Below are 21,739 nucleotides of genomic sequence, written 5' to 3'. Positions count from 1 at the left end.
TTACGTATGGATAACAAGACCTCTTTTTTTATCACTTTCGACAGGTGTCAGGCGAAACGGGCTAAGCCCAGACAACCAGCTGACACCAAGATTTCTTGAGGCGGCGAACGGTGACAAAAGTGGATTGTAAAGGTTGGATACGGGATCCAGAGTCGTTTTTTTTAGCCATCCCTCGAAAACAAGCCGCATCTTTATCGTTTGCTTTCGATTTTTAAATCTCTTTATCTATATTGTACAATAAATGCATTGATCCGATGAATGTAGGAAAGTCTTGAAGATAGTTATATGTATTGACTTATTCGTAATCTACCTTTGGAAAAAGGTCTTTTCGTATGCTTTTTTTTCGGTAGGATGTTTCATTTACTGTAGCTATAGAATAAAGAGAAACCAGGACATTCAAGCGCCAAGCGGTTTAGTGACTTTTGTCTGAGGAAAGCGCCAATAACAATGTTTTAGGCTGCTAAGCGCAAAGAGATTTTTCAGGAGTGCAAATGCAATTTCATCCTAGACGCAAAAAGGACTGTGAGCGGGGTCCAATTCTAACTTTCATAGCACTCGTGTGAGGGTTCAGCAAACTTTTTTTTCGAACCCAAACATCATGGAGCAGCAAAACGATTATACGGCGGTTCCGCCTCCTGCCAATCTCACAGGTTCTTCTTCAGAAGCAGCAGCGGCACCTGTGAATTTCAACGATGCCTTGTCTAAAGCAAGAGCAATTGCTGAGAAACTCAAGCAGCAGCAGCAGCAGCAAGCGGCGAATGGTGCCACAGGTAACGCCAAGCATACGAGTATGCTCTGCTCCGTTTTGCTCATCATGGCCTTGAATTAGCTGGATCGAAACGTGGCTATCAAGAAGCATCGTATCACGATGATAGAGGCGGATACCCATCGTCAAGAGGTTATGAATCGCATGATCACTACGACGATCGTGAATCAAAACGTGGCATGTACGAAAGCAGCGGCTGTACGTTAAAATTCACCAATCTATCGGCAGTGTATACATATTATATTGACACGATATCGCTTGCATAGATGGTGATTCACGTCGCTACGGTCTTGGAACCGACGAAAGGCGAAACACATACGGTGGCGCCTTGAACGCTCAACCTGTCATCAGAGAGGAAATGACTGTGCCAAGCAACATGGTTGGCATGATTATTGGAAAGGGCGGTGAAAACCTGCGCAGAACGGAAAGAATGTCTGGTGCTAAAGTCCAGTTTGCTGAAGGTGAGAAATTATGACGTTTAATGAAAGATGAAGTTTTACTAAGATGAATATGCGCTCCAGATACGGGTGCCCCAGAGCGAATCGTGGAGATCACAGGAGAAGCTGATCAAGTTAAAATCGCTCGTGACATGATACAACAGACCGTTGATGATGGAAGAGCTAACGAGGCAGTGCGATACGGCGGGCGTTCATCTGGAAATGATGCATATGCCGCGTACGGTGGTTCTTCCCGCACTTCGAGCACCATCACTGTACCGTCATTCAGAGTTGGTCTGATCATTGGTCGCGGTGGCGAGACTATCCGCGACCTTGAGGAGCGTAGCGGCGCAAAGATCAACATCAACCCAGAGCCTATAGGAACTCGATCTGAAGAGAGAACGATCGGTCTGTCCGGAGATGATGCAGCTGTCAACAGAGCAAAGGACCTTATCAACGATTTGCTTCACGGAGGTGGCCCTGTAAGTGCGCACATTTAGCTAAATTTTGACTGACTGAGTCAGCTAACCAGAAGATCTAAGGGTTCTGGTCGCGACTACCGCCAGCAGCAGCACGGGCGAGATGACCATCGAGGAGGATATGGCGGCCGTGAAGGACATGATTCCTATGGATCGTATGGACCCCAAGGTGGTGGTGGTTATCGTGGCCGTCCTGGGGAAGAACGCGAGTCTGTTGTTGTGCCAAAATCTGTCGTCGGTTTTATCATTGGCAAAGGTATACAAGTACACAGCTCAACAAGCAGCAACGATTGCTGACTTAGTTAATGACAGGTGGCGAAACTGTAAGAATGCTTCAGGAGCAGTCTGGTGCTCGCATCAAAGTCGATCAAAATGCGCATCGCGATGATCCAGACAGAGTGATCAATATTTTCGGTAAGTTTTCATCGCTGGCTTTACGACTTTTCTGGTATGCATCCAGAAAAGCAAAGAGGTTGTTCGTGTATGCATTGCATGATCTCTTTCTTGCGGCGAATGTCAATTGTTATTTGTCTATAACTCGTCGTCAAACGCATCCTACCTGCAGGTAATCCCGACGCCGTCGCTTACGCCAAACAGCTCATCTTGGACAAGGTTGAGGAAGGAAATGTACATACTCGTTCGTTTGTTTTGGGCCATGGAAGGCGAAAAGAGAGAGAGAGAAAATGAATGTCTGCGGGATGTATTGTTGTAGGATGGTGCTTTTCTCTGCACAGTCGATAGCCTTGTTCTTGTGCAGGATATGGTGTTCCATTAACCTGGCAATTCGTGTACTAACAATGTCCTTCGTATCGCCTTTTTTCCACCTTTGGCGTTTTCTTTACATTGCATTCTACAGGCTAATTATGGCGGCGGTTACGGCGGAGGACGACACCGCAGTGACAACAACCGTAGGGGGTACTTGGAAATGAAAATCTGCATCGATGCAACAATAGCTAACAGACTTGATCCAGATATGGTTCTGGCCAATACAATGATGGCTACGGCGCCGGTAGTGGCTATGACCAGCAGCAATATTCTGGTCAATATCAAGCCGGAGCTGACGCTGGCGGCTACGATTATTCGCAATATCAGCAATACTATGCGCAGTACTATGCCAACCAAAATGGCGAAACAGCCAATCAAGGTATGATGGAAACAATAACTAAAAGCAACAAAAAAATTCATCTGAAACTTCCTTGGTGATTAGGATATCAGTATGGAGGATATCCGTATAGTTATGGTCAGTATGATGGTTCCGGCGCGGCAGATGCCGGTAAGAAACAGGAAGCAACTGCAGAAGCCGGTGATGTCAGTGAAAAGGAAGGGACAAAAGAAGCTACAGAAATTGCGCCTCAGTCAAAGGAAGCAGCAGCAGCCGTAAACGATGAAGCTGATAAGGATGTTAGCAGCAGTGGTCAGGATGCTGCATATTACGCGCAATACTATGGCGGAACAGGTGATCAAGCGCAGCAGCAGCAGCAGTGGACTCAAGAAGCATATTACCGTTGGTATCAGCAATATTACGGAAACCAATATGCAGGAGCAGAAAATCAACAGCAGTCGTCGTCAACTACTGCCAATGATCAGCAACAACAACAACAGCAGCAGCCGCAGCAGCAGTCGCCTCAAGAGCACCCAGCTGCTCAAACAGCTAGATCTGAAGATACTAACAAAGAGCCATCCGACCAATAAGTTAGTATCGGCGGGGATTCATGCCTGTTTTCGTTTTTGCCGGTTGGCATTGATATAGGAAATATTCATCCTGAATCATTACGTATGGATATCCATTTGCAGAAGTGTTACTTTTACTTGACAGATATATAAAGTTACTCTATTCCAAAAATATGTGCCTTTTCAAAAAAAGAATATGATTTCCTCCACAATGCAAAAGTCGTTCCCTTGACACAGCAAAACCTCTTTCAAGTCACGATTTATAGGCGCTGGAATAACAGCAAGCTGAAAGAACTTATCCGGCCAGCGACTTGCCCGACACTCGAATAAACAATAATGAGTTGGAGCAGCAGTTTCTCGCAGAACTATGTGAATCCAGAGAACTTGAAGCTGGCAGAGCAAGAGGTCGACGCATTTATGGATCTATACAATAGGTACTGGATTGGCAGTGACAAGAACGCCGTTGTTGTTCCTCTATTGCTAATTCGCGCTTGTTGACAGAATCTTGGAAACATGCCGCAAAAAATGTATACCCAGCCATTACCATGAACCTGATCTCAACAAGGGCGAAATGGTGTGCATCGATCGCTGCACATCAAAGTACGTGTCTGTCCAAAAACACCTTTCGAAAAAAATGCAAGAGAACAGTGAACGACTGTCGAACCTTGGTTCAGGCGGAGGAGGCATTCCGAGCACCTTGTGAAAAGGAAAACGAGAAAGGGATATCCGTTCTCATGTAAAAAAGAAAAAAAAAAGGGAAAAAAGACAAAAAGAACGTCCTGGCCTTTGTAACATATTACATTTATACTTTAGACCGCTTTCTTTCTTTCTTTCACACACACACCCCATCACCGCTATTTACAGAAATCCAACTTCATCACCATCCTTTTTGAAATAGAGATGATACGAGTCGCCGGGCGATTTGCGCCGCGCTTTGACCTTGATCTTGATCTTTCATATCACGGGTTGCATACTCCTCGCTGGCTGATGGTGCCAGGTTCAACACGGTCGGTGGAACCGGTGGATGCAGAGGTGGAGGTGGAGGTGGAGGTGGAGGCCCGCGTGCCAATGCGGTTGCAGCTTCTCTGTTGACGGTCAAGAGCTTTTGTGCGTACGACCACAGACACGTTGCCCAGTAGATCTACCAAGAAATGTAAAAGATATCCCGTTTTATAACATCTAAAATCAGATCTACAGCTTACATAGCATATGGTCATCACGATAAACATGGCAATAGCGAGCTTCAGCTCATCCTGCCATAGTTTGTGGCAGTTGTAGTAATCCGATACCGCTTCGACGATCAACGTTGCCGCTACGTGTACGCCCGCCTCGGTAGTGACCGCTTCATCGACAGAGTCTCGAGATTTGTTGCTGCACCAATTCTGATATTGCTGTTCTTGCACGCTGAAAATGATGATATCCGCAAAAAAGTTTGTGAGGAAAAGAGAAACTGCAACCCAAGTGATTCTGTGTGCAAAGTGGATCAGATATGGCGAATCCTGGATTATAAAAATGAATGACGTGAAAACGGACCACAAGTCATAAACAAGTAAATGTACCACAAACAATGCGAACAGGCCAAAAAATGCAGTGACTACAAATATCAAACTAATTGTGCCCATCACCATGAATGCATAGTAGTCAAGATAGGAGAATATAGCTGACAAAGACATAGATATCAGTGGGCAAACTTTGTAAGAAAAGCCAATGTATATGTATATATATATATATATATATGATTTGATGAACTTACGATTCCGAGTTTGATAAGCGAGGATGGCAACGTATAAATCTATACCCTGTGACGATCCAGAAGATGTTATTGATTAATAGCCAAAGATCACGGCAATGTACTGAAATGATGCCTACCACCCACAGCGCACATGCAAATGCACATCCTCCTCGTAAAGACATGCATCCACAAAACTTGCGTGTGAATACGTGTTTTGCATGGAATGTTTCTATCCGATACCCGACTTCTGGATAAAACATCTTTTTGTTATATAAGAGAACGGGCTGTGACGATGATTAAGAGAGTAAAGGAGATGAGAAATGCAGCACATAGTATCCACTCATTATTCATCACCTGCAAAGAAAAGAAAACAAATTGCCTAAAATGGTATGTTGGGCTGGCTGCCCGTGGCATGTCTTTCACGATGGTTGTGCCAAGACACATTCCAGTAAGATAAAGATGACTGGTAGCGGGAATATCGTATCTGCTTGAATATTCTGTATATACTTGATTGGCTTACGAACGAACATTATTCATCTCTATCAATATTTAAGCCTGTCGAATGAAGAGCTTCAAAATATCAGGAGAGTATATCTACAACTCGATGGTAACTTTGCCATCATTTGTCAGATAAATAGAATGGCTATCTTCTCTCCAAATCCAACGTTGTTATCTTTTCTTCGTTGTTTGGATAAAAACGGCTTCTGCGAAAGCATACCATATAGAAACGTAGAAGACTGTCCACGTACAAAGCTCGCTCTCATTTTATCCAGTCATGCTTCTACTGGGGTCTCTCGAATCTTCATATCTTCAATTGAAGTTATTTATCAAGAGTCTTGTTTATTTAACATCGCCGCAGTTATCGATAGAATGTCTTGAAAAGATTATCCTTATCTTATATTCATCATGTATGTGTCTTGCTACAGTTGCAAACGCTCAAATGCATGTGATATGCATAGCATTGAAAACGCCGTTTGAAGCGGCAACGAGCGTTCTAATTACTATCCTGCAGCAACATGTAATGTGTATTACCAGATAAAGGTCTAAATGTACGGAAAAGGAAGGAGACAAAGAGGAGGAAAGAACATTAAGAGTGATATTTACAGAGTGCTTTTAGCCGCAAATAAGAAGGCTATCGTGCCGTAAATCGAGACGCCAGCGTTCCCGGGATATTTAGTAACGAAAAAGGGCAAAAATGCGGGTGTGTGACAGAGAGGATTGGGAAGAAAGGTATGCATGCCAGGTAACAATGGAAAGTATAGATGAGGGATGCGATTCCGATTATCTGTTGAGCAGTGTGTAAGGTAACATCCAAGTCCTCAAAATAGGAAGAATAAAAATACGTAGCCAACAGACACGATGTCGTGTAACCTCACGAGGGTTCGCCGAAAAGGTCAAGATTATCCATCACGCAATGTATGGCGTGTCGTCATCCTTCAGCAGATGTTCAAAATGCCTGATCGTCTCTTGTTCATTATCATCACCCTCCTCCTCCTGGTTATTAACGCTGTTGCCATCATCCTCAGCATTCGGTTGGTCTTTACCATTCTTTGCTGATTCCATCATGGCTGCTTTTGCAAGTTCTGCTAAGGTGCTGCTGCGCCGACGCTTTCCCCGTTTGAGTGGTAATGCTCGTAAATCTGCATTGTTTTCAGGAGCGGATCGACATCGCTCATAACATGGATGCTGATGGACGAGGTTGGCGTAATACTGCTGCAGCGTCGGTCCCGAGCTCGTCAAGTTCCAGTCAATGAGTTTCAAAAGTTCGAGTTCAAGGGCATTGAGCTCGTGTGTTGATATGCCGCCGACTTTAGCGTAATGGGTGTTGGTACAATACGAGTCGCACAGGGCTTTGGAGGATACGGTCACGGCGGTAATGAGAAAGCGATGTACGGTCAAGGACGATATTGTGAACTCAGGATGTAGTTCACAGATGCGATCAATGTAGATGAGCAGCACCAGCAGGCAAGCTTTCTCTACACAGGCATACTTCACAATGCGTCGTAGGTAGTCGTGCAGAGAGATGCTCGGAGGTGTTCGTGAATGAAAACGCGTCAAATTTCGCGAAGTGACTGGTATAAGGTCGTTATGAGATATCAAACGTCCAAGCATATCGGCTAAATGTATACGTTTGTCAGCATCCTCTTACTCTGCTGCTTGGAATTGATTTGCTTAAAGTTTGCATTACCGATCATATGTGTTAAATAGTTTATGTCTACAGCGTAAAAGTATTGTGGCACTTGTATAATTCTGGCTTCAGTTGCAGCCATCTCTGTTGAGTCGCTTTCCATGACATTGACACAGGATTAAATCAAAAATGACAAAGAGTAATAACGAAAAAGTTGCTATTCACAGGGTTGCTTGAATCTCCTCTTCTTAAGTTCAATCAATTGCCGCTCTTCCATTTAACAACGGGAATTTTCAAGCCACTGAACGCACATTGTCGATTTATTGAATGCTGCAGCATGATCTGCAGAATGCTTCAAACGAGCTCTTCTTACTCATACTTCCGCCGGCCGTTTGTTGGCCTGCGGACCGTCCTTGTCCGTAATCGATGTGCGGCGTAAAGTTGGTTCTCTGCCCCAGAACTGTGATAATAATGGTAACAATTCATCAGTTTCCGCTTACCACAGCTTACATTGCTAGCATGCACCTACTCTGTTGAGGGTATGATTTGCATTGTGGCAAATTTGCGGGATAGCTTACTCTTTGCGCTGAATTGTGGCTAAAGTTATCAGTATTACTTTGCAATGTGTTTTCAATTTCTTTCCCGTTGACAACAACACGACGTCTGCCGCCGCCAATTTCTTCAACTGTTTTTGTACCCTATAGATACCGATGGGTTAAAAAAAAAGAATGACTGCATTGCTATTAGACTCGCTACAAACATTTTTATCCTGAATGGTTGTTATCGTCATGGTCTCGCGTGTACCATTGATAACACGAGAAGTCGTTACGACGCGTCTTGACATCATGTCCCGGCCTGTGTTGTCTTGAACCATGTAGCTTGTATTGCTGAAAGCCGACTGAGGCATACTGCTATGTAGAATATCCATGGGTGTGATTAAAGACGGATGCGTCGTCGGCCTATTTTGGAACCTTGCTTTGCCGCGGATGTCACTGCCAACAAGCGCTTCATCTGCATACACTAATTATCGATACGAAGTACAAAATACACAAAGAATCTCACTATCGTTCTCACCAAAGATAGCAAAAGGATCTTGAAAACCAAAGAATTGAGCAAAGACTTGCTCTGGAGGTTGAAACTAGATAATCAGGGGTTCACGTTATCTATGCATAGAGCATGACTGATATCATCAATTGTCTCACAGTAAAACCATAAAAAGGATCCTTCGCCTGTAATGAACTTGTTGATTCATAGCGAGCATCCGTACCAGGCTGGCTAGTTGCTTCCTCAGTATCGTACATTCTTCGTTTTTCGGCTGCAAAGTCACTGAGCAATATGGTTCTTTTAACATTGATCGCCGTGACTTACGATTAGACAATATCTCATAAGCGTGACTTTTAGCGTCTGTTAGACAACATACTCGTTTGCATACGATGTCCTGGCTAATAACGGAGATACCTTATATTCCTAAACTGGATGGACGCGGCGTACATAGCAGCGTTAACAAACGCAAAATGATACTAGCATGGATGTCAAGAAACCTTTTCCGTGGTGTCGGGGCCCTTATTTTTGTCTGGATGGTACTTCAACGCAAGTTTCCTGTATGCTCTTTTGATATCATCTTCGGTTGCATCACTGGAAAGTCCTAAAACCTTGTATAGGTCCATCTCACCACAACACCGTTTGTCCAGTGCAGTTGAAAGGAGGAAAAGAACGGAGAAAAAGTTGTGAAACATTAAAAATCGTCAAGGGATTGATATTTTCATGAATTCTGAAACAACGGCTTGAAAGATGGTGATTTACAGGGAATCGGGTTAATTAGATGTTCAGAGGTAGGCGAAGGACACTATCTATTGAAGGGTTATATGCATCAGATCCAATTCATAATTCCACAGAATACAAATCCTTACCTCGATACCGAGCAGTGTAAAGGAAACAAGTGATTGCATCCACTTCCCTGATAGTTTGGTTAGCAAAGTGGCGAGAGACAGCTGCTACAAGTTCCTCCTTGTTTGTATCTACAGATATTTTTATCTTGTGGACTCTGGCATATTTCCTCAGCGTGGACATGTCAAGCGAGCTGAAATTGATCTGTGACCTGATTAAACTTAAACAATTCAAGACAGTCATGAGGTAAACGAAACCTACCGTTTGAAACTCTTTTCCCACATTTCCATCGGCAATCCGTCTTCTCTTGTCGCGCTCACGATCTCGATCTGCAGCGTGTTTCATCGCCTGAGACGAAGGACCCGCACCATTCATAGCACTTGCCCGCGGTTTGGATTTCATTGCTATCGCTACCGTGACAAGCTTACAAGAAAACGCTGAATTACAATGAGCCTTTTTTTGTCAGTTTCCCACTCAGCTTTATGCCTGCGTAGACAGGCATTACAATATTGGCGACAGAAGAATAGTGTCTCCTATCCAAAGATCCTCTCCTGCCTTAATCTACTCACTCCTTTATTTCTTTCTTTTACATTATACCTTAACCAATATCGATAGCTTTTGCAGGACAAACCATTAAAAAACTATTTGTACATGCTTCAAGCAAGCTGCGCTCTTATCCTCGATCTCCCGCCAATCCCAAAGAAGCTCTTTTTCGGAGCGAGAAAGCTATTGGCTGACCGGCTGGAATCGCTTTCAGGAGAGCATTACAAGAAGAAAAATACCATCCTTGTCGGCATCATACCTGGTCCGAGGGAATCCAGCAAAGAGCAGTTCAACCATTATCTGCGACCACTTGTCGACGACCTTCTCAAATTATACAATGGTGTGCCGATGACAACTTTCGACGGCATCCAGGTCAACGTAAGGGCAGCTTTGCTGATGGTGGCATGAGATATCCCAGCAACCAGAAAAGTGTGGCTTCACTGGTAGCAGTTCCTTCCAAGGCTGTCATAAATGCAATCGCAAGTGGCCTTCACAATCGGTCAATAAGATGCTGAGAAACTATTCCGACATTGACTGGGAGAACTGGACACCTCGCACGAAAGCTGTCAACGCCAAGGCAGCTGCAGCATGGAAGCGTGCCCAAGACCTGACAGCAAGGCGTAAAGTTGAAGAGGAAACCGATACTCAATGTTCAGAGCTGCACCGTCTCGACTACTTCGATCCTGTCCGCTGCACCATTGTCGAACCGTGCACAATTTTTCTCTGGTACCGCTTCTCGCATGGTAAAACTCTGACCGGAAACTCCTTAAAGGGGTCCAAACGCTCGTGGGACTGTCCTGATTAAACAACATCTTGATGAATGGACGAAGAGCTCAAGCGTCTGAAGCTGCTTCCTGTATATGGCATCGCTCAGGAAATATCGCCTTGGGTTTCTCGGACATGACCTCTGACGGGTGGAGAAGCTGGACCGTGGCACTGTCGCCACTGATGCTCAAGATACGGCTATCCACGCAGCACCGTGACAAATGGATGCTTTTCGTAAAAGCTGCAAGGATCCTCTGCAAGCCGGCCCTCACAACGTCCGAAGCACGCAAGGCTCATTTGCTGCTGATGGAGTTCTGCCGAGGCTGCGTCAGTTTGTACGGCAAGAACGCGATTACGCCAAACATAGCACCCCCACGGACACTTGTATGGGACCGTCTTGGACTTTGGCCCCTGCTATGGATACTGGCTTTTTAGCTTCGAGCGATTCAACGGAATCATCAAGGACATTGACACCAACCAAAAGGATCACTTTGAAGTGACCTGCATGAAGCAGTTCCTACGCAGCAGTTTTGGTTCCGACCTGATGACCGACACCATACGCCGCGAATTGCAGGACAACCAACTAGCAACAAAAATTGCCTCTCTGCTCGTTTCCTCGCCACGACAGCAAACTCTTCGCAATGGGTCGACACTTGCTTTGACTACTTCGCCTTTCTGCAAGTAACCGACTTGGATGCACCCAATGTTGACGCAAGACCGCTTGCGACGGGTTCTGAGCCGCTGCCGCCGTCGTCGTATCCGGTTAAGACCGGCAAGCTCGTTTACATGGATCCTACACATTTCCAGCAGCTGGTCAGCTATTACGATTCTGTAGACGAGGAACACTACACATACTTTGGCGCAAGCGACGAACATCAAGGCATCGTTGTCAACGACAGGATTCGCAAGATCAGAGACGTTGGATTCTAGGCCAGACATTCATATCAAGCATGTCTCGGCAATATCGATCAAGTACTGTCATCTCTGTTGTCTGCCGCGATGGAGGTCATCTAGAACCCATGCACGACGATCCTCACGATACGAGCAAGAAAGTCCTCCGTCCTGCCAATGTTTTGTACTATTTCCAGCGTTCGTTGGAAGGCGTCGAGCATGTTTTTGCATATGTCGAGTATTTCCAACGCAGTCCGCTCGCATGGATATCATTTGGAGGCCATCCAGAATTAAAGAGCAGAAGGGTTGTATTTGAAGGAATTAGGCGCAAGCTTTTTAATTCTGGATGGCCTCCTTTGCAAACATCGACATCCCAGTTTATCGACTTGACGTAGAGGAGCCTTCGAAGGAATGCATCATACCTGCTCACAGATTATATTCCGGAGTTGGTTACTTCCCTCTTGTCGATAACAGTGCCGCAATGATCATCTTACCACAAAAGGTAAAAGTTACTTTCGCATAGAATTTCCTTCTTCCTTTATCTTATAACATATTATCTATGTAAATATATTCCTTAGCCACTCTTTAAACTCGTGTTGCTACTCCCTATACCCTTCTCCTCTTCAAGTAAAAATCACCACCGTAGTATCCTCACACAGTTTCCACATTCGTGGTATTCCAATTCATTGCGACGTTATCATCGTTTTGCTGTGAACTATACGTAACGTTCATATATGAGTCTCCAAAAACAAAATAAGACACTCGTATGATCATCTGCAACATACATGCTCACCCTGTATATACAAAAGTCCTCCACCACTTCAGTAGCAAACGTCATTGTCGAGCAACGATCGTGAATTCGTTCATCGTAACAAAGACTTCAAAGTTGGCTCTGTAACTCTTGTTTCCCGACATTTCCAGCTAGAAAAGCGGTTCAGAAAACGCGTATATAGCTCGCTCTAAAGCTCCCTTTCCAACGTCTGCAAATAGTAGACTGATGAAGATTGAGGGTGTACGCGTCGTAGAATGAATTCTGCCGCCAGATGACAACGGTTTCGAAAACGCAGAACGTAGCTTCCAGTAGACTCAAAAGCAGGGAGATTGTTGTTCGACAAAAAGATGAGGCAAACGTTTTTTGGAATGCACGGAAATTGATGGGAAATAAAGATCGGTTTTGGTGACATCTCTTTATTGCAGTAATTTATTGTGGACCGTCAGCAGTTGTTAGTTTGTTAGCTGTATAGCACCTTCCCGCTCTAATATCTAATTCATACCAATGGCGTGTTTACATAGAAAGCTTAGAATTCGTTTGCTAACTCGTCAAGAGAGAGAGCATACGGCCTAAACTTTGGCATGTAGTTGGAAAATAGGTGTCTTCAGATGCTTGAAAATTTTTGCAAACACCTAAAGCACACCATAGTTCTTGTCTACTTAATGCGCTCTCATTGTAGTTCGTCGTTCGTCGCTTTGGCCTGCAGAAACATACTTGTAACAAAAAAGGAAAGAGGATCACTCAAAGTGAAAATCTTTGGTTGAATTTATTGAGCATTGAAAAAAAAAACCGAGTGCAAATATTTTTAGAAAATGAAGGCGTGTTTGGCTAAAAGTAGTCTTAAACCACTCTAAAACGAAAAAAAGGCTAAAACCAGGCTGAAACCAGGCTGAAATTGTCGGACACCGAAAAGTTTTAGACGTCTAAAACTAGGCTAAAACGCCACTTTTCCCGCAGGGTATTGATTCTTGAGGAAAGATAGAAATCTAGGGAATACGACAAATGTCACATTGTAGCGAAGCTCGCTTAGCTCAGTTGGTTAGAGCGTGGTGCTAATAACGCCAAGGTCACAGGTTCGATCCCTGTAGTGAGCATGCCTTGCTCATTTACACGTTCTTGCGCTTTTTTGCGCATTCTGTTGTGTCGTAACCCTATTTCTTTTGGCGTTACAACCCACGAAGATAGAAGGTAATTAAGTTGCCTTTATTCTTTTACGATACTGAGATATTTATATGTTTTTAATGCTCGGCGTTGTATCAATAATGGAATAAATAAAATACAAAAGAGTTCTAAGCCGAAAGATATTCATATAAAACAGGAAAAATGTCAAAGAGGCGGGAAAGCAACCTAAAAAGGAAAATGGCCAAGTCTTTGCACGACACGCTACTTGTTTTGCGCTACGACCTACACAGAAAAGAAAAGGCCACGAAGATATGAGGTAGAAATGCCGCTTATTCTTTTGTTTTTCTGGGCTATCTATACTGTCTCGTCCATTCGGTTTTATGATAATAAAGGGATGGATAAAATAAATATAAATGTAAAAGCCGCAGTTTGTACAATGGGGATGTGTACAAAAAGAGAACATGAACTTGGCAACCGGGGAAGTAACAAAAAAGGCAACAGACGAAGTCCGTGCACGACACCTTTTTGGCGTTAGGGTTCCACGAAGACGAGTTCCACGAAGGAAAAGGAAGCACGAAGATGAACGGTAGATAAGTGTCCATTTATTATTTTGTCTATGGGATATTTATACTGTGTTGCTTTCACGGATATGCAGCAACGGAGCACATCCACAAACCTTTGTTCTTATCCGACTAGATGGGCACTGGATTTCCCACCAGCACTACCACACAACTTGACCATCCGTATAAGAACAGAAAACCAGACTATGTGTTTCTTCTGCTATAGAATCAGGGAACACAAATATATCCAAAATTTATACTACTGTCCAAATCAGAGAAGGAAACAAACAAGACTAATAGGTTTTTAAAAACTGGAAAAGTTCCGTCGACAATGCCAATGGAGGCCATCCAGAATCAAAGAGCTTGCACCTATTCCTTTAAATACGACCCGCGGAGCATGGCCTCCTAGAGGAGGGGACTGGACCGTGGGTGGGACCTGATGGATAAGACCCTAGGAGGGGGGTGGTAACACGCACTGTGGCCTGAGCCCATATCCCACCCCGTTGGTATATGGGTTAAGCGCGAACGTGTTTTAAAAGGAACCGATGGGAATTTCCTCGATGTGAACATTGACTTCTTTCATTCCACGTCGACATACGATGCTCTCAACATAGAGCGTAAGATCATCCCCTTGTTGCTTGCATCCTGGACTAACAAGGAAAGTCTGCGACTACTACATCTCATGCGTACATCAACGTCCGTAAGCAAGCAGATGTACTATCTTCATTTGAAAGTCGTTTCGCCGTAACCGATGATCGTATACAGCGATCGCTTCTCGAGAACGTTGTAGTCGGTCGATAGTCCGATAGTCGTAAGTAATTCTTCATCACAAGCAATCGAGCATCGTTCGACTGTCTTTCTCGGTGCGAATCACTCGAGTCCCTGTCGGAATCTACAAGGCGTATGGTACCTACGACGGACGCTTCCCGGTCATTCGACGCCTTAGGCAATCGATCCCATGGCCATTCGATCGCAATATCGGTTGATTTGACAAGGCCAATGGAATCAAACGGCGGTACACTTGGAAAGGCCGATCGGAATGGATACAACGAATTGTTTAGGGCTGGGACGAGGGTCATTCCCGATGTCACTCGAGTGTAGAATCGATACTGGATGAGCTCGTAAGAAGCATACTCACTGGCCATTGTCAGAGTCAGGAAATGGATAGGTCGACGGTTGAAAGAAAAATTTGATAGGAGCAGAATAACCTTCTTCTCGTCGACATTCGATCGACACATCCCCTGTTTCTTTCCAGTGATAGAGTTCCACTAATGACAGTACACGAAAGTACAAGTGTCCCGGCCATAAATGGCAAAAAACCTAAGGATCTCCTCTGTCAGAGCATTCCATTGACTCTCAAACGTAATTGCGAATGTTGGACATTCGGACATCCGCTAGAGTGTCCGTTGGATGGTTAGCTCGTATTCCGATGCATCATAGACAGTGGACGAGTAAAACGTAATTTCGAGACACGACATACCGCTGCCCATAAACGATCGCAACTTCTCAACAAAACGTGGACAAGGATTCATGATAAGGTTCGCTATCCTAACGTCGATTTGACATCAGTACTCTCAAGCATCTGGACGAATTTGTTGTAGATTTTCGTCCTAAGCATAACCGGCGGAATAGACGTCGTGTATTCAGGCCAGTAAATACAGCTTAGTCCTACATCCTTGAACCTGTCGGCGATATCGCTCTCAGTCACCCCGAGCTTGGAAAGATAATTCTTAATGATCGCTCGAGTAGAAATAAATTCGCAGTCAACCGAGATATCAATATCGTGGAGAATGACCGTACTCTTCTCCAATAGACGGACTACTTCTCGCACGCATCAAATGACAGTCTCCAAGGGAAGCTCCCGCTGGAAGGATACCTTGACCGCAATGTAAGCCGCATTGAAATCCCTCGTATCTATCCCAAGCTCCCTCAACGCCGACTGCGGAAAATGCGGCATTTTATTGGGATTTCATAGCCATCGTGCCAATTCCGAATTGCAAGCACATTTTATCCGCATTTCATCGTCATGAAGTACTGCTTCGACATCTCACATATTGATAAAGAGAGAAACACGGAACTATAATGACTCCCTTTTATATATTCTGTCGTCTAAGAAACGTGATGTAGCACCCGTAGCGATGACAGCAATGAGGATCTGCAACAGCATCTTCTTTCAATATTCGTCTCATTGATCCAACCAGGCTGTCCTTTGTTAAGAAAGCGTACTTACCAGTAAATTATTGGTGGCTGTTTGAAAACTCTATTCATCTCTTTCAGTTTGTTTCCTGATTTCTGTTTGATCGCGCAATGTCTTCCCAAACTCGTTTTAAGAAATGCTACTGTTCCGATTGCAGACTTTCGCCAGCCGGTTACATCTTCCAGAGACCGGCAACATATCGCGCGCATAGAGAACGCGAAAGACTGCGAGGATTGGAAGAGGGTATAGACAACACCGTTGCCAAGAAGAAAACTACTTTTATTGACATGCATGATAAAGCTGCAATGTCCAGATCCGAGAATGACAATGCTATGATTCCCCTGACGTTATCAATGATGGTGATAATATGATTATTTACAAACGATGAGATGTATCACCTTACGTTAGGCGCGATATCTCTAGTAGTTAATGAAGTTGAAATGCCAAATGCCGCCGCAGAAACGGAAGACAATGTTAGCAGCGTTGATGATCTTGCAGAGATATTAGAATTTGAACAAACGGCAGATGAGCTGGCATACTTGCGAGAAGAGGAGTATCACCAATCCGAGCAAATGAAGGAAAGAAGATATCCAGCAAGATAAACCATGATTGAAACAGGTAACCAGCAGCAGATACTAAAAATTGTATCCGGTTAGATGAGCGTAACGAGCATCAAAATCAAATACTGACCTTTATGGCCACCTTCTTTGTCCTATTCCATTCCTTTTTCCTTTCGAACAGAGCAGCAACTGTACTACTCCGTTTCTTCAACGCTATCCTCAGTATGTTCAAAGTCAACGACACATTTCCTGTCACTCCATCGACAGTGAAGGTTCATGCCAACTTCGATTCCTTGAGTGAAAAAATCATCCAGTTCATTGTATGCCCTGAATGCCACCGATTAGACACAGATGACATCCAAGACTTACCGTCGTGCTGCAACTTCGTTCGTTTCCCTTCCCATCCTCTTGAACAGTATCGCCAACCATGCATTACGCCGCTCCTTCATCCTTCAACTCGTCAGCCAATTCAGTTACCATATAGCTCGATTATCGACAACCTACAACTTCTTTTCGCGGGTCCTGGCTTCGAGCAAGAGGTCAATCACTGGAGACAACGTGGTTGTACCCCGCCATTCCTTTTTCGACGTCTATGATGGTGCCATATGGAACTCCATTCCTGATCCTGATGACCTTGAAGTGTCTTTCGTTCGGCATCGCCGGTCAATCTTGTTTACGGTCAATGTCGACTGGTTCAGACCATTCAGAAATCCGCAGTACTCTTGTGGCGCGGCTTATCTTACTATCAATAATTTGCCCCGATCGCAGCGCTTCAAGACCAACAACATTATCCTTGTCGGCGTCAACCAAGCACAAAAGAACCAAAAACGAGGCAGATAAATAATTATCTTGCGCCTTTGGTAGCAGAATTGAATGTGCTGTACAGAGGAATCGACATGGAAACGTATGAGCACCCTGGACGAGGGGTCAAGGTCCGCGCAGGCTTGATTGTCCGGTTTCTCGTCTTACAACAGCATCAAAGCTTGACATAAATGTGCTCGATCATTTCATGTCTTCTCTGGAACGAAGCAGCTAAATTATTCGGGCTTTGATGAAACCGCTTGGATCCCAAGAAGTCGCTGTGAAAATATGAGGGACGGAAAAAGTTGGTTGGAAGCAAAAACCGAGCAGGAGCATCGCCTGGAGTACTTTGACGTTGTCCGATGCACTGTTATCGATCCAATGCACAATCTTTTCTTCGGTACTGCGAAGCGTATGGCCGAACTATGGATCGAGCTGGAAATATTGACACCGCAAGCACTCGCTGCCATGGAGAAATTCGCCGCAGGCATCCTAATCCCACCGGATATGGATCCTTTATCCAATGGCAAACTTGCGATCGGCTTTGGTTCAATGAAAGCTGCCGAATGGAAAAGTTGGTGTCTCGTATATTCTCCATTCCTTCTCTTCCATGTTCTCCCGCGCGATCATTTTCGCAATTGGGTGCTATTCGTGAATGCCTGTCAATTGATCTGTAAGCCTTCCATAACATGTGACGAAATTGACGATGTTCACCATATGCTTCTTGAATTCTGCCGCAATTGTGAAAGCCTATATGGCGAAGAGATAGTTACGTCGAATATGCACCTTTACTGCCATCTTCACCAAACGCTTACAGATTTCGGCCCTATATATGCATTTTGGCTTTTCAGTTATGAACGTTACAACGGTATTCTCGTCAATTTCAACACCAACCAACGTATGACTTTCGAAGTAACATATATGAAACGATTCATCGAGTATGCAAGAGCAGAGGATTTCATCCGAAGCATTGCTCCTTCCCATTCCTTCGACGACAACGGCCAGGAGCGTGCAAGCATCCTGTGGGATCTCATTAATGAGCCGCGTAGCAGCACTACTTTGGCAAGACTTACGTCGTTTGACGCATTTGAGGACGAAAGTCTTCATTGCCTTCTCCCTGTCCAACGTATATACTCGCCGGTTGCTATTACAAAGCACGTGAGCAGGCGACGCAATGCGCAGCGAATGCTTGTCGTAATTCCACTAGAAAAGAAGAGCCATGCCTAGACCCATTTCTTTTTTTCCCTGCCAGACACCCACCCTCCGCCCTCTTTATTGAGTTATTTCTTTTCTTTAAAACAGCACATTGTCATCGGTCAAGAATTGTTCCATCGCGCGCTCCTCTGCAGTTGCGACCATCCAGTCTGGAAGACCTTCCGGTGCAACTGCTTCGGCATCAAGAACTTTACGCTTTTCCGTTGTCGGTTTGCGTCTCTTGTTTGCAACGATGGCATCTACATGATCCAAGACGCGGTTTGCCTATAAGATACTAGTGCGTTAGCAAATTGTAGATTTGAAACGCTTTGTACTTTCTGACCATCGAGCTACGCCAAATAGGGCGTTTGACGATCCAACGTTTGACGTTGTCCGTGCATTACTCGTCCGTTTCTTCCTCGCTCATCGGAGTTTCCTACAATACCCGCAAGTCTGGCACACGGAACTGCTGCTGAATGGCTTCAGCGTTCTCTAGGAACGCCTTCTGGCGCTCTTCTGCTTTCCATCATACCAGTCAGTCCAACTGTGACACTTACTTGCACATCTCTAAACAAAACGGCGTAGAACATACCCGGGCGACGCGTGCTTCTCGTTTCCTCGTCTCTCGAGGAGCAGCCTTTTGCTGGTCGGAACGGTTTCTCGGCAAGCGAGAGTTGTTGAAATTGTTCACAATTGTTGCAGTAACGACTGATTCCCATTCCAACTCGCCGTATCCTTCGGGTCTCTTGGGCACAAGTGTGCTCTTTAGCCTATCGAAGACCCTTGCGTTTGCAGGGTCTACTTTCTTTTTGCTAAAGTCATACCTTAGGCCTTCGACCCTTTCAAGGTAGTCGCGGGCGTATCGCAGTCGTCCCTACATGGTAACTCCAAGTCAGAGACCGAGAATGCCTAGAGAATCTTTGAATGACACTTACAGACAGGTCGGGACCTCGTTGTTTTTTCTTTGTCCTGGACGACGCAAATTCGGACCGCGCGACCTTGCTTCACCTCTTTCTCCAAGATCTTAAACCTAATTCCGAGGTTCCTTACCTCTTCACGCAGCTCATCATTGGAACGCAGCAACTTATCGTTCTGCGTTTTCAGCTCGCACACTTCATCACGAAGATCTCGGATGAGGCAAGCAAGCGCAGCAATCTCGGCAACGTTCGCTATACGCGAAGGAGACTGCTGGCTACTTTGCTCGCTTTCGTTCATGACAGAGTCAAATGAGCTACTTGACGAGCCTCGTGGGAGCACGGCGTTGCGGGCAATAGTGCCACCGAGGGTCTTCTGCTTCTTGCTGGCGCTCTGCATGTTCGTGAGTACTCGTACTACTGGCTGAGATGATACTAAAACCTGTGTAAATATGCTAATACACCTACTTTTCGATTGTAGTTGATACTGACCTTCGAATTGGTGCTGGAATCTACGACTTTGGGGAGCATCAGAAGGGTTCCGGTTGTAAGTGATTATTTATACCTAGTCCTACTATCCGGGAATGTGATTCTGAATACTGATCGTTTCTCACTATAAATTTCGGACGACTGATGGAACTTTCTTCACACTTCTTCTTTTGATATTCATCACTACTTTGTGATCCTGCCAACCGTTTTTCTGAGATACATTGACTTGCATCACAGGCTAACATCTATCTAATTGCTGCTTTCCTAAATACTACAGATGATCACTGGTACGACGCGACGTTCCTGTTCACTCCTCCAAATCCCGTTGTATCAGCATACGTAAACACCTTCAGTATCATGATGTTTTAACATCGTCGACTAAGTCTAAAAAAGCAGGGAAGTTTACAGAATCCGGATGCAAGAAATTTTGTTATCGATTATTTGGAATGATAGTTAGCTACGCAAGGTACGTCTTCTAACCATTTAAGAGCTGGAACCAGTCCATTTCTCATTGACACTTCAAGCACCTTCTCGTAGATATCTGACTAATCTATGAAGTCCTTGTTGAGGGAACAGATATTTCCGCCATGGTAAAGGAGTCAGTCATTCGCTTCATCGAATCAACAATCTTTTAGAAGAACTTACTTTCGTTATTAACACTTGGTTTTCAGTATATGTTTCGTTCTTTCAATGCATCCACGTTGTTGTTGGCTTCGATTCCATCCACCATAAACTTACTATACAGCAGAGAACAGTTATATAGAAGTATAGAATGTAGGAAATTTTTGAACATAGCTTCAAACATAATCTAAATAAAATGCAATAAATACATCATAATAATAGTAACCAAATACCAGACTATCTACAATGTGTGGCCTGGCGGTAGTGATGTTATTCGGTGATATCGAGTTTTTAGAGACGTTGTTGCGTAATGGATACAGATAATGGTATTGGTGCTCCATGTCGCGGTACCTTCCTAGAACGCTACATTTCACCAGCATGAAATGCGGGATTGCACGCGGATTTCATCATCCATGAAATGCGGATACAATTCCCAATTGCACAGGGACTTCATCAGCCATGAAATTCGCTGCAATTCGACATTGCATTTTTATACAATCCCAATAGAGTTCCGAATTGCAATTTATGCAATCCCAATGAAATCCCAATACAATTCGGAATTTCATTGCCATTTCATTGGCATTTCATCATGATGAAATTCGCAATTTCCCGCAGTGGCCCGTCCGAGCTTGTCAATCCGGAAGACCTTCAAACGCTCCCCCGCAAAGACCCGAGTAGGCGTACTTGATGACGACGGCAGGCAAGTCCTCCGTCATCATCGCAGAAAAGTTGCCAGAAGCCCAGCTTTCTGCAGCGGTAAACAAGATTAGCGATACCAAGTTTGAAGCACAATCTTTTCAGAAGACATTACTACAAACTACAAGGTTACGCAGCCCATACAATATCCTTTCCCTAAGAAGCTTACACAGTTCGCTAATTTTTTCAGCTAGGAGGTGACGCAAGTTTAGTTGGAGTTGGAGCTGGCACTCCAAAGGGGAAAGGATTCTTTGGGTGGAGGCATGGAGGAAAGTCGTTATTTTGCACCTTTTTAACGAGTGCCCCCAAAGTTTTTAAGTCCCGCCTAAAGAGGGGGCAGGCTGCCAGACGTCTTTTACACTGCCCCCTTGTTAAATTCAGACTTATTCCTCAGCCCTTTTTTTCTGCTCATTACATTCTTGAGCGTGCTCATTAGCGCTTCATCTCCAGGACACCAAGCAAATGACGTTGCAATTACACTAGTGAGCTGCTCCGAATGCTCATTGGAGGTCAT

General features: G+C 44.5%; 12 protein-coding genes and 1 non-coding gene across 13 annotated transcripts; 7 read left to right on the top strand and 6 right to left on the bottom strand.

Moving 5' to 3' along the window:
• Window positions 1-598: 598 nt before the first annotated feature.
• On the top strand, window positions 599-3,374 carry VTP01DRAFT_3537 (uncharacterized protein; the record flags this gene model as incomplete). Its single annotated transcript, XM_069382119.1, has 10 exons — window positions 599-770; window positions 830-964; window positions 1,033-1,227; window positions 1,288-1,685; window positions 1,746-1,938; window positions 1,995-2,096; window positions 2,248-2,309; window positions 2,539-2,597; window positions 2,654-2,826; window positions 2,890-3,374. 10 exons carry the CDS (start codon window positions 599-601, stop codon window positions 3,372-3,374), a joined length of 1,974 nt encoding a protein of 657 aa, XP_069236279.1.
• A 315-nt stretch (window positions 3,375-3,689) lies between these two features.
• On the top strand, window positions 3,690-4,056 carry VTP01DRAFT_3536 (uncharacterized protein; the record flags this gene model as incomplete). Its single annotated transcript, XM_069382118.1, has 2 exons — window positions 3,690-3,787; window positions 3,855-4,056. 2 exons carry the CDS (start codon window positions 3,690-3,692, stop codon window positions 4,054-4,056), a joined length of 300 nt encoding a protein of 99 aa, XP_069236278.1.
• A 174-nt stretch (window positions 4,057-4,230) lies between these two features.
• VTP01DRAFT_3535 (uncharacterized protein) lies at window positions 4,231-5,345 on the bottom strand (the record flags this gene model as incomplete). Its single annotated transcript, XM_069382117.1, has 5 exons — window positions 4,231-4,494; window positions 4,556-4,852; window positions 4,913-5,013; window positions 5,107-5,152; window positions 5,223-5,345. 5 exons carry the CDS (start codon window positions 5,343-5,345, stop codon window positions 4,231-4,233), a joined length of 831 nt encoding a protein of 276 aa, XP_069236277.1.
• Window positions 5,346-6,492: 1,147 nt separating this feature from the next.
• On the bottom strand, window positions 6,493-7,376 carry VTP01DRAFT_3534 (uncharacterized protein; the record flags this gene model as incomplete). Its single annotated transcript, XM_069382116.1, has 2 exons — window positions 6,493-7,202; window positions 7,274-7,376. The coding sequence occupies 2 exons, from the start codon at window positions 7,374-7,376 to the stop codon at window positions 6,493-6,495; spliced, it is 813 nt and encodes a 270-aa protein (XP_069236276.1).
• Window positions 7,377-7,533: 157 nt separating this feature from the next.
• On the bottom strand, window positions 7,534-8,880 carry VTP01DRAFT_3533 (uncharacterized protein; the record flags this gene model as incomplete). The annotated part of the gene is made up of 8 exons (XM_069382115.1): window positions 7,534-7,673; window positions 7,743-7,911; window positions 7,974-8,233; window positions 8,288-8,351; window positions 8,416-8,528; window positions 8,582-8,607; window positions 8,672-8,685; window positions 8,755-8,880. 8 exons carry the CDS (start codon window positions 8,878-8,880, stop codon window positions 7,534-7,536), a joined length of 912 nt encoding a protein of 303 aa, XP_069236275.1.
• A 151-nt stretch (window positions 8,881-9,031) lies between these two features.
• On the bottom strand, window positions 9,032-9,502 carry VTP01DRAFT_3532 (uncharacterized protein; the record flags this gene model as incomplete). Its single annotated transcript, XM_069382114.1, has 2 exons — window positions 9,032-9,063; window positions 9,124-9,502. The coding sequence occupies 2 exons, from the start codon at window positions 9,500-9,502 to the stop codon at window positions 9,032-9,034; spliced, it is 411 nt and encodes a 136-aa protein (XP_069236274.1).
• A 249-nt stretch (window positions 9,503-9,751) lies between these two features.
• VTP01DRAFT_3531 (uncharacterized protein) lies at window positions 9,752-10,448 on the top strand (the record flags this gene model as incomplete). The annotated part of the gene is made up of 2 exons (XM_069382113.1): window positions 9,752-10,021; window positions 10,074-10,448. The coding sequence occupies 2 exons, from the start codon at window positions 9,752-9,754 to the stop codon at window positions 10,446-10,448; spliced, it is 645 nt and encodes a 214-aa protein (XP_069236273.1).
• Window positions 10,449-10,543: 95 nt separating this feature from the next.
• Window positions 10,544-11,694, top strand: VTP01DRAFT_3530 (uncharacterized protein; the record flags this gene model as incomplete). Its single annotated transcript, XM_069382112.1, has 3 exons — window positions 10,544-10,739; window positions 10,920-11,288; window positions 11,339-11,694. The coding sequence occupies 3 exons, from the start codon at window positions 10,544-10,546 to the stop codon at window positions 11,692-11,694; spliced, it is 921 nt and encodes a 306-aa protein (XP_069236272.1).
• Window positions 11,695-13,091: 1,397 nt separating this feature from the next.
• Window positions 13,092-13,165, top strand: VTP01DRAFT_t83. The gene has a single exon. It is a non-coding gene; the product is annotated as a tRNA-Ile (tRNA).
• A 1,268-nt stretch (window positions 13,166-14,433) lies between these two features.
• On the bottom strand, window positions 14,434-14,898 carry VTP01DRAFT_3529 (uncharacterized protein; the record flags this gene model as incomplete). Its single annotated transcript, XM_069382110.1, has 1 exon — window positions 14,434-14,898. The coding sequence occupies one exon, from the start codon at window positions 14,896-14,898 to the stop codon at window positions 14,434-14,436; it is 465 nt and encodes a 154-aa protein (XP_069236271.1).
• Window positions 14,899-16,734: 1,836 nt separating this feature from the next.
• On the top strand, window positions 16,735-17,350 carry VTP01DRAFT_3528 (uncharacterized protein; the record flags this gene model as incomplete). The annotated part of the gene is made up of 2 exons (XM_069382109.1): window positions 16,735-16,782; window positions 16,856-17,350. 2 exons carry the CDS (start codon window positions 16,735-16,737, stop codon window positions 17,348-17,350), a joined length of 543 nt encoding a protein of 180 aa, XP_069236270.1.
• Window positions 17,351-17,599: 249 nt separating this feature from the next.
• VTP01DRAFT_3527 (uncharacterized protein) lies at window positions 17,600-18,538 on the top strand (the record flags this gene model as incomplete). The annotated part of the gene is made up of 1 exon (XM_069382108.1): window positions 17,600-18,538. One exon carries the CDS (start codon window positions 17,600-17,602, stop codon window positions 18,536-18,538), a length of 939 nt encoding a protein of 312 aa, XP_069236269.1.
• A 66-nt stretch (window positions 18,539-18,604) lies between these two features.
• On the bottom strand, window positions 18,605-19,950 carry VTP01DRAFT_3526 (uncharacterized protein; the record flags this gene model as incomplete). The annotated part of the gene is made up of 6 exons (XM_069382107.1): window positions 18,605-18,790; window positions 18,951-19,024; window positions 19,094-19,379; window positions 19,441-19,503; window positions 19,556-19,861; window positions 19,912-19,950. The coding sequence occupies 6 exons, from the start codon at window positions 19,948-19,950 to the stop codon at window positions 18,605-18,607; spliced, it is 954 nt and encodes a 317-aa protein (XP_069236268.1).
• Between the last annotated feature and the right edge of the window lie 1,789 nt (window positions 19,951-21,739).

Source organism: Rhizomucor pusillus (genome assembly GCF_041956525.1).
Source record: "Rhizomucor pusillus strain CBS 183.67 unplaced genomic scaffold VTP01scaffold_17, whole genome shotgun sequence".
NCBI classification, from domain to species: Eukaryota; Fungi; Mucoromycota; class Mucoromycetes; order Mucorales; family Lichtheimiaceae; genus Rhizomucor; species Rhizomucor pusillus.
Note: the sequence above shows the minus strand (reverse complement) of the source record. Positions and strands in the feature narration are given on the sequence as shown.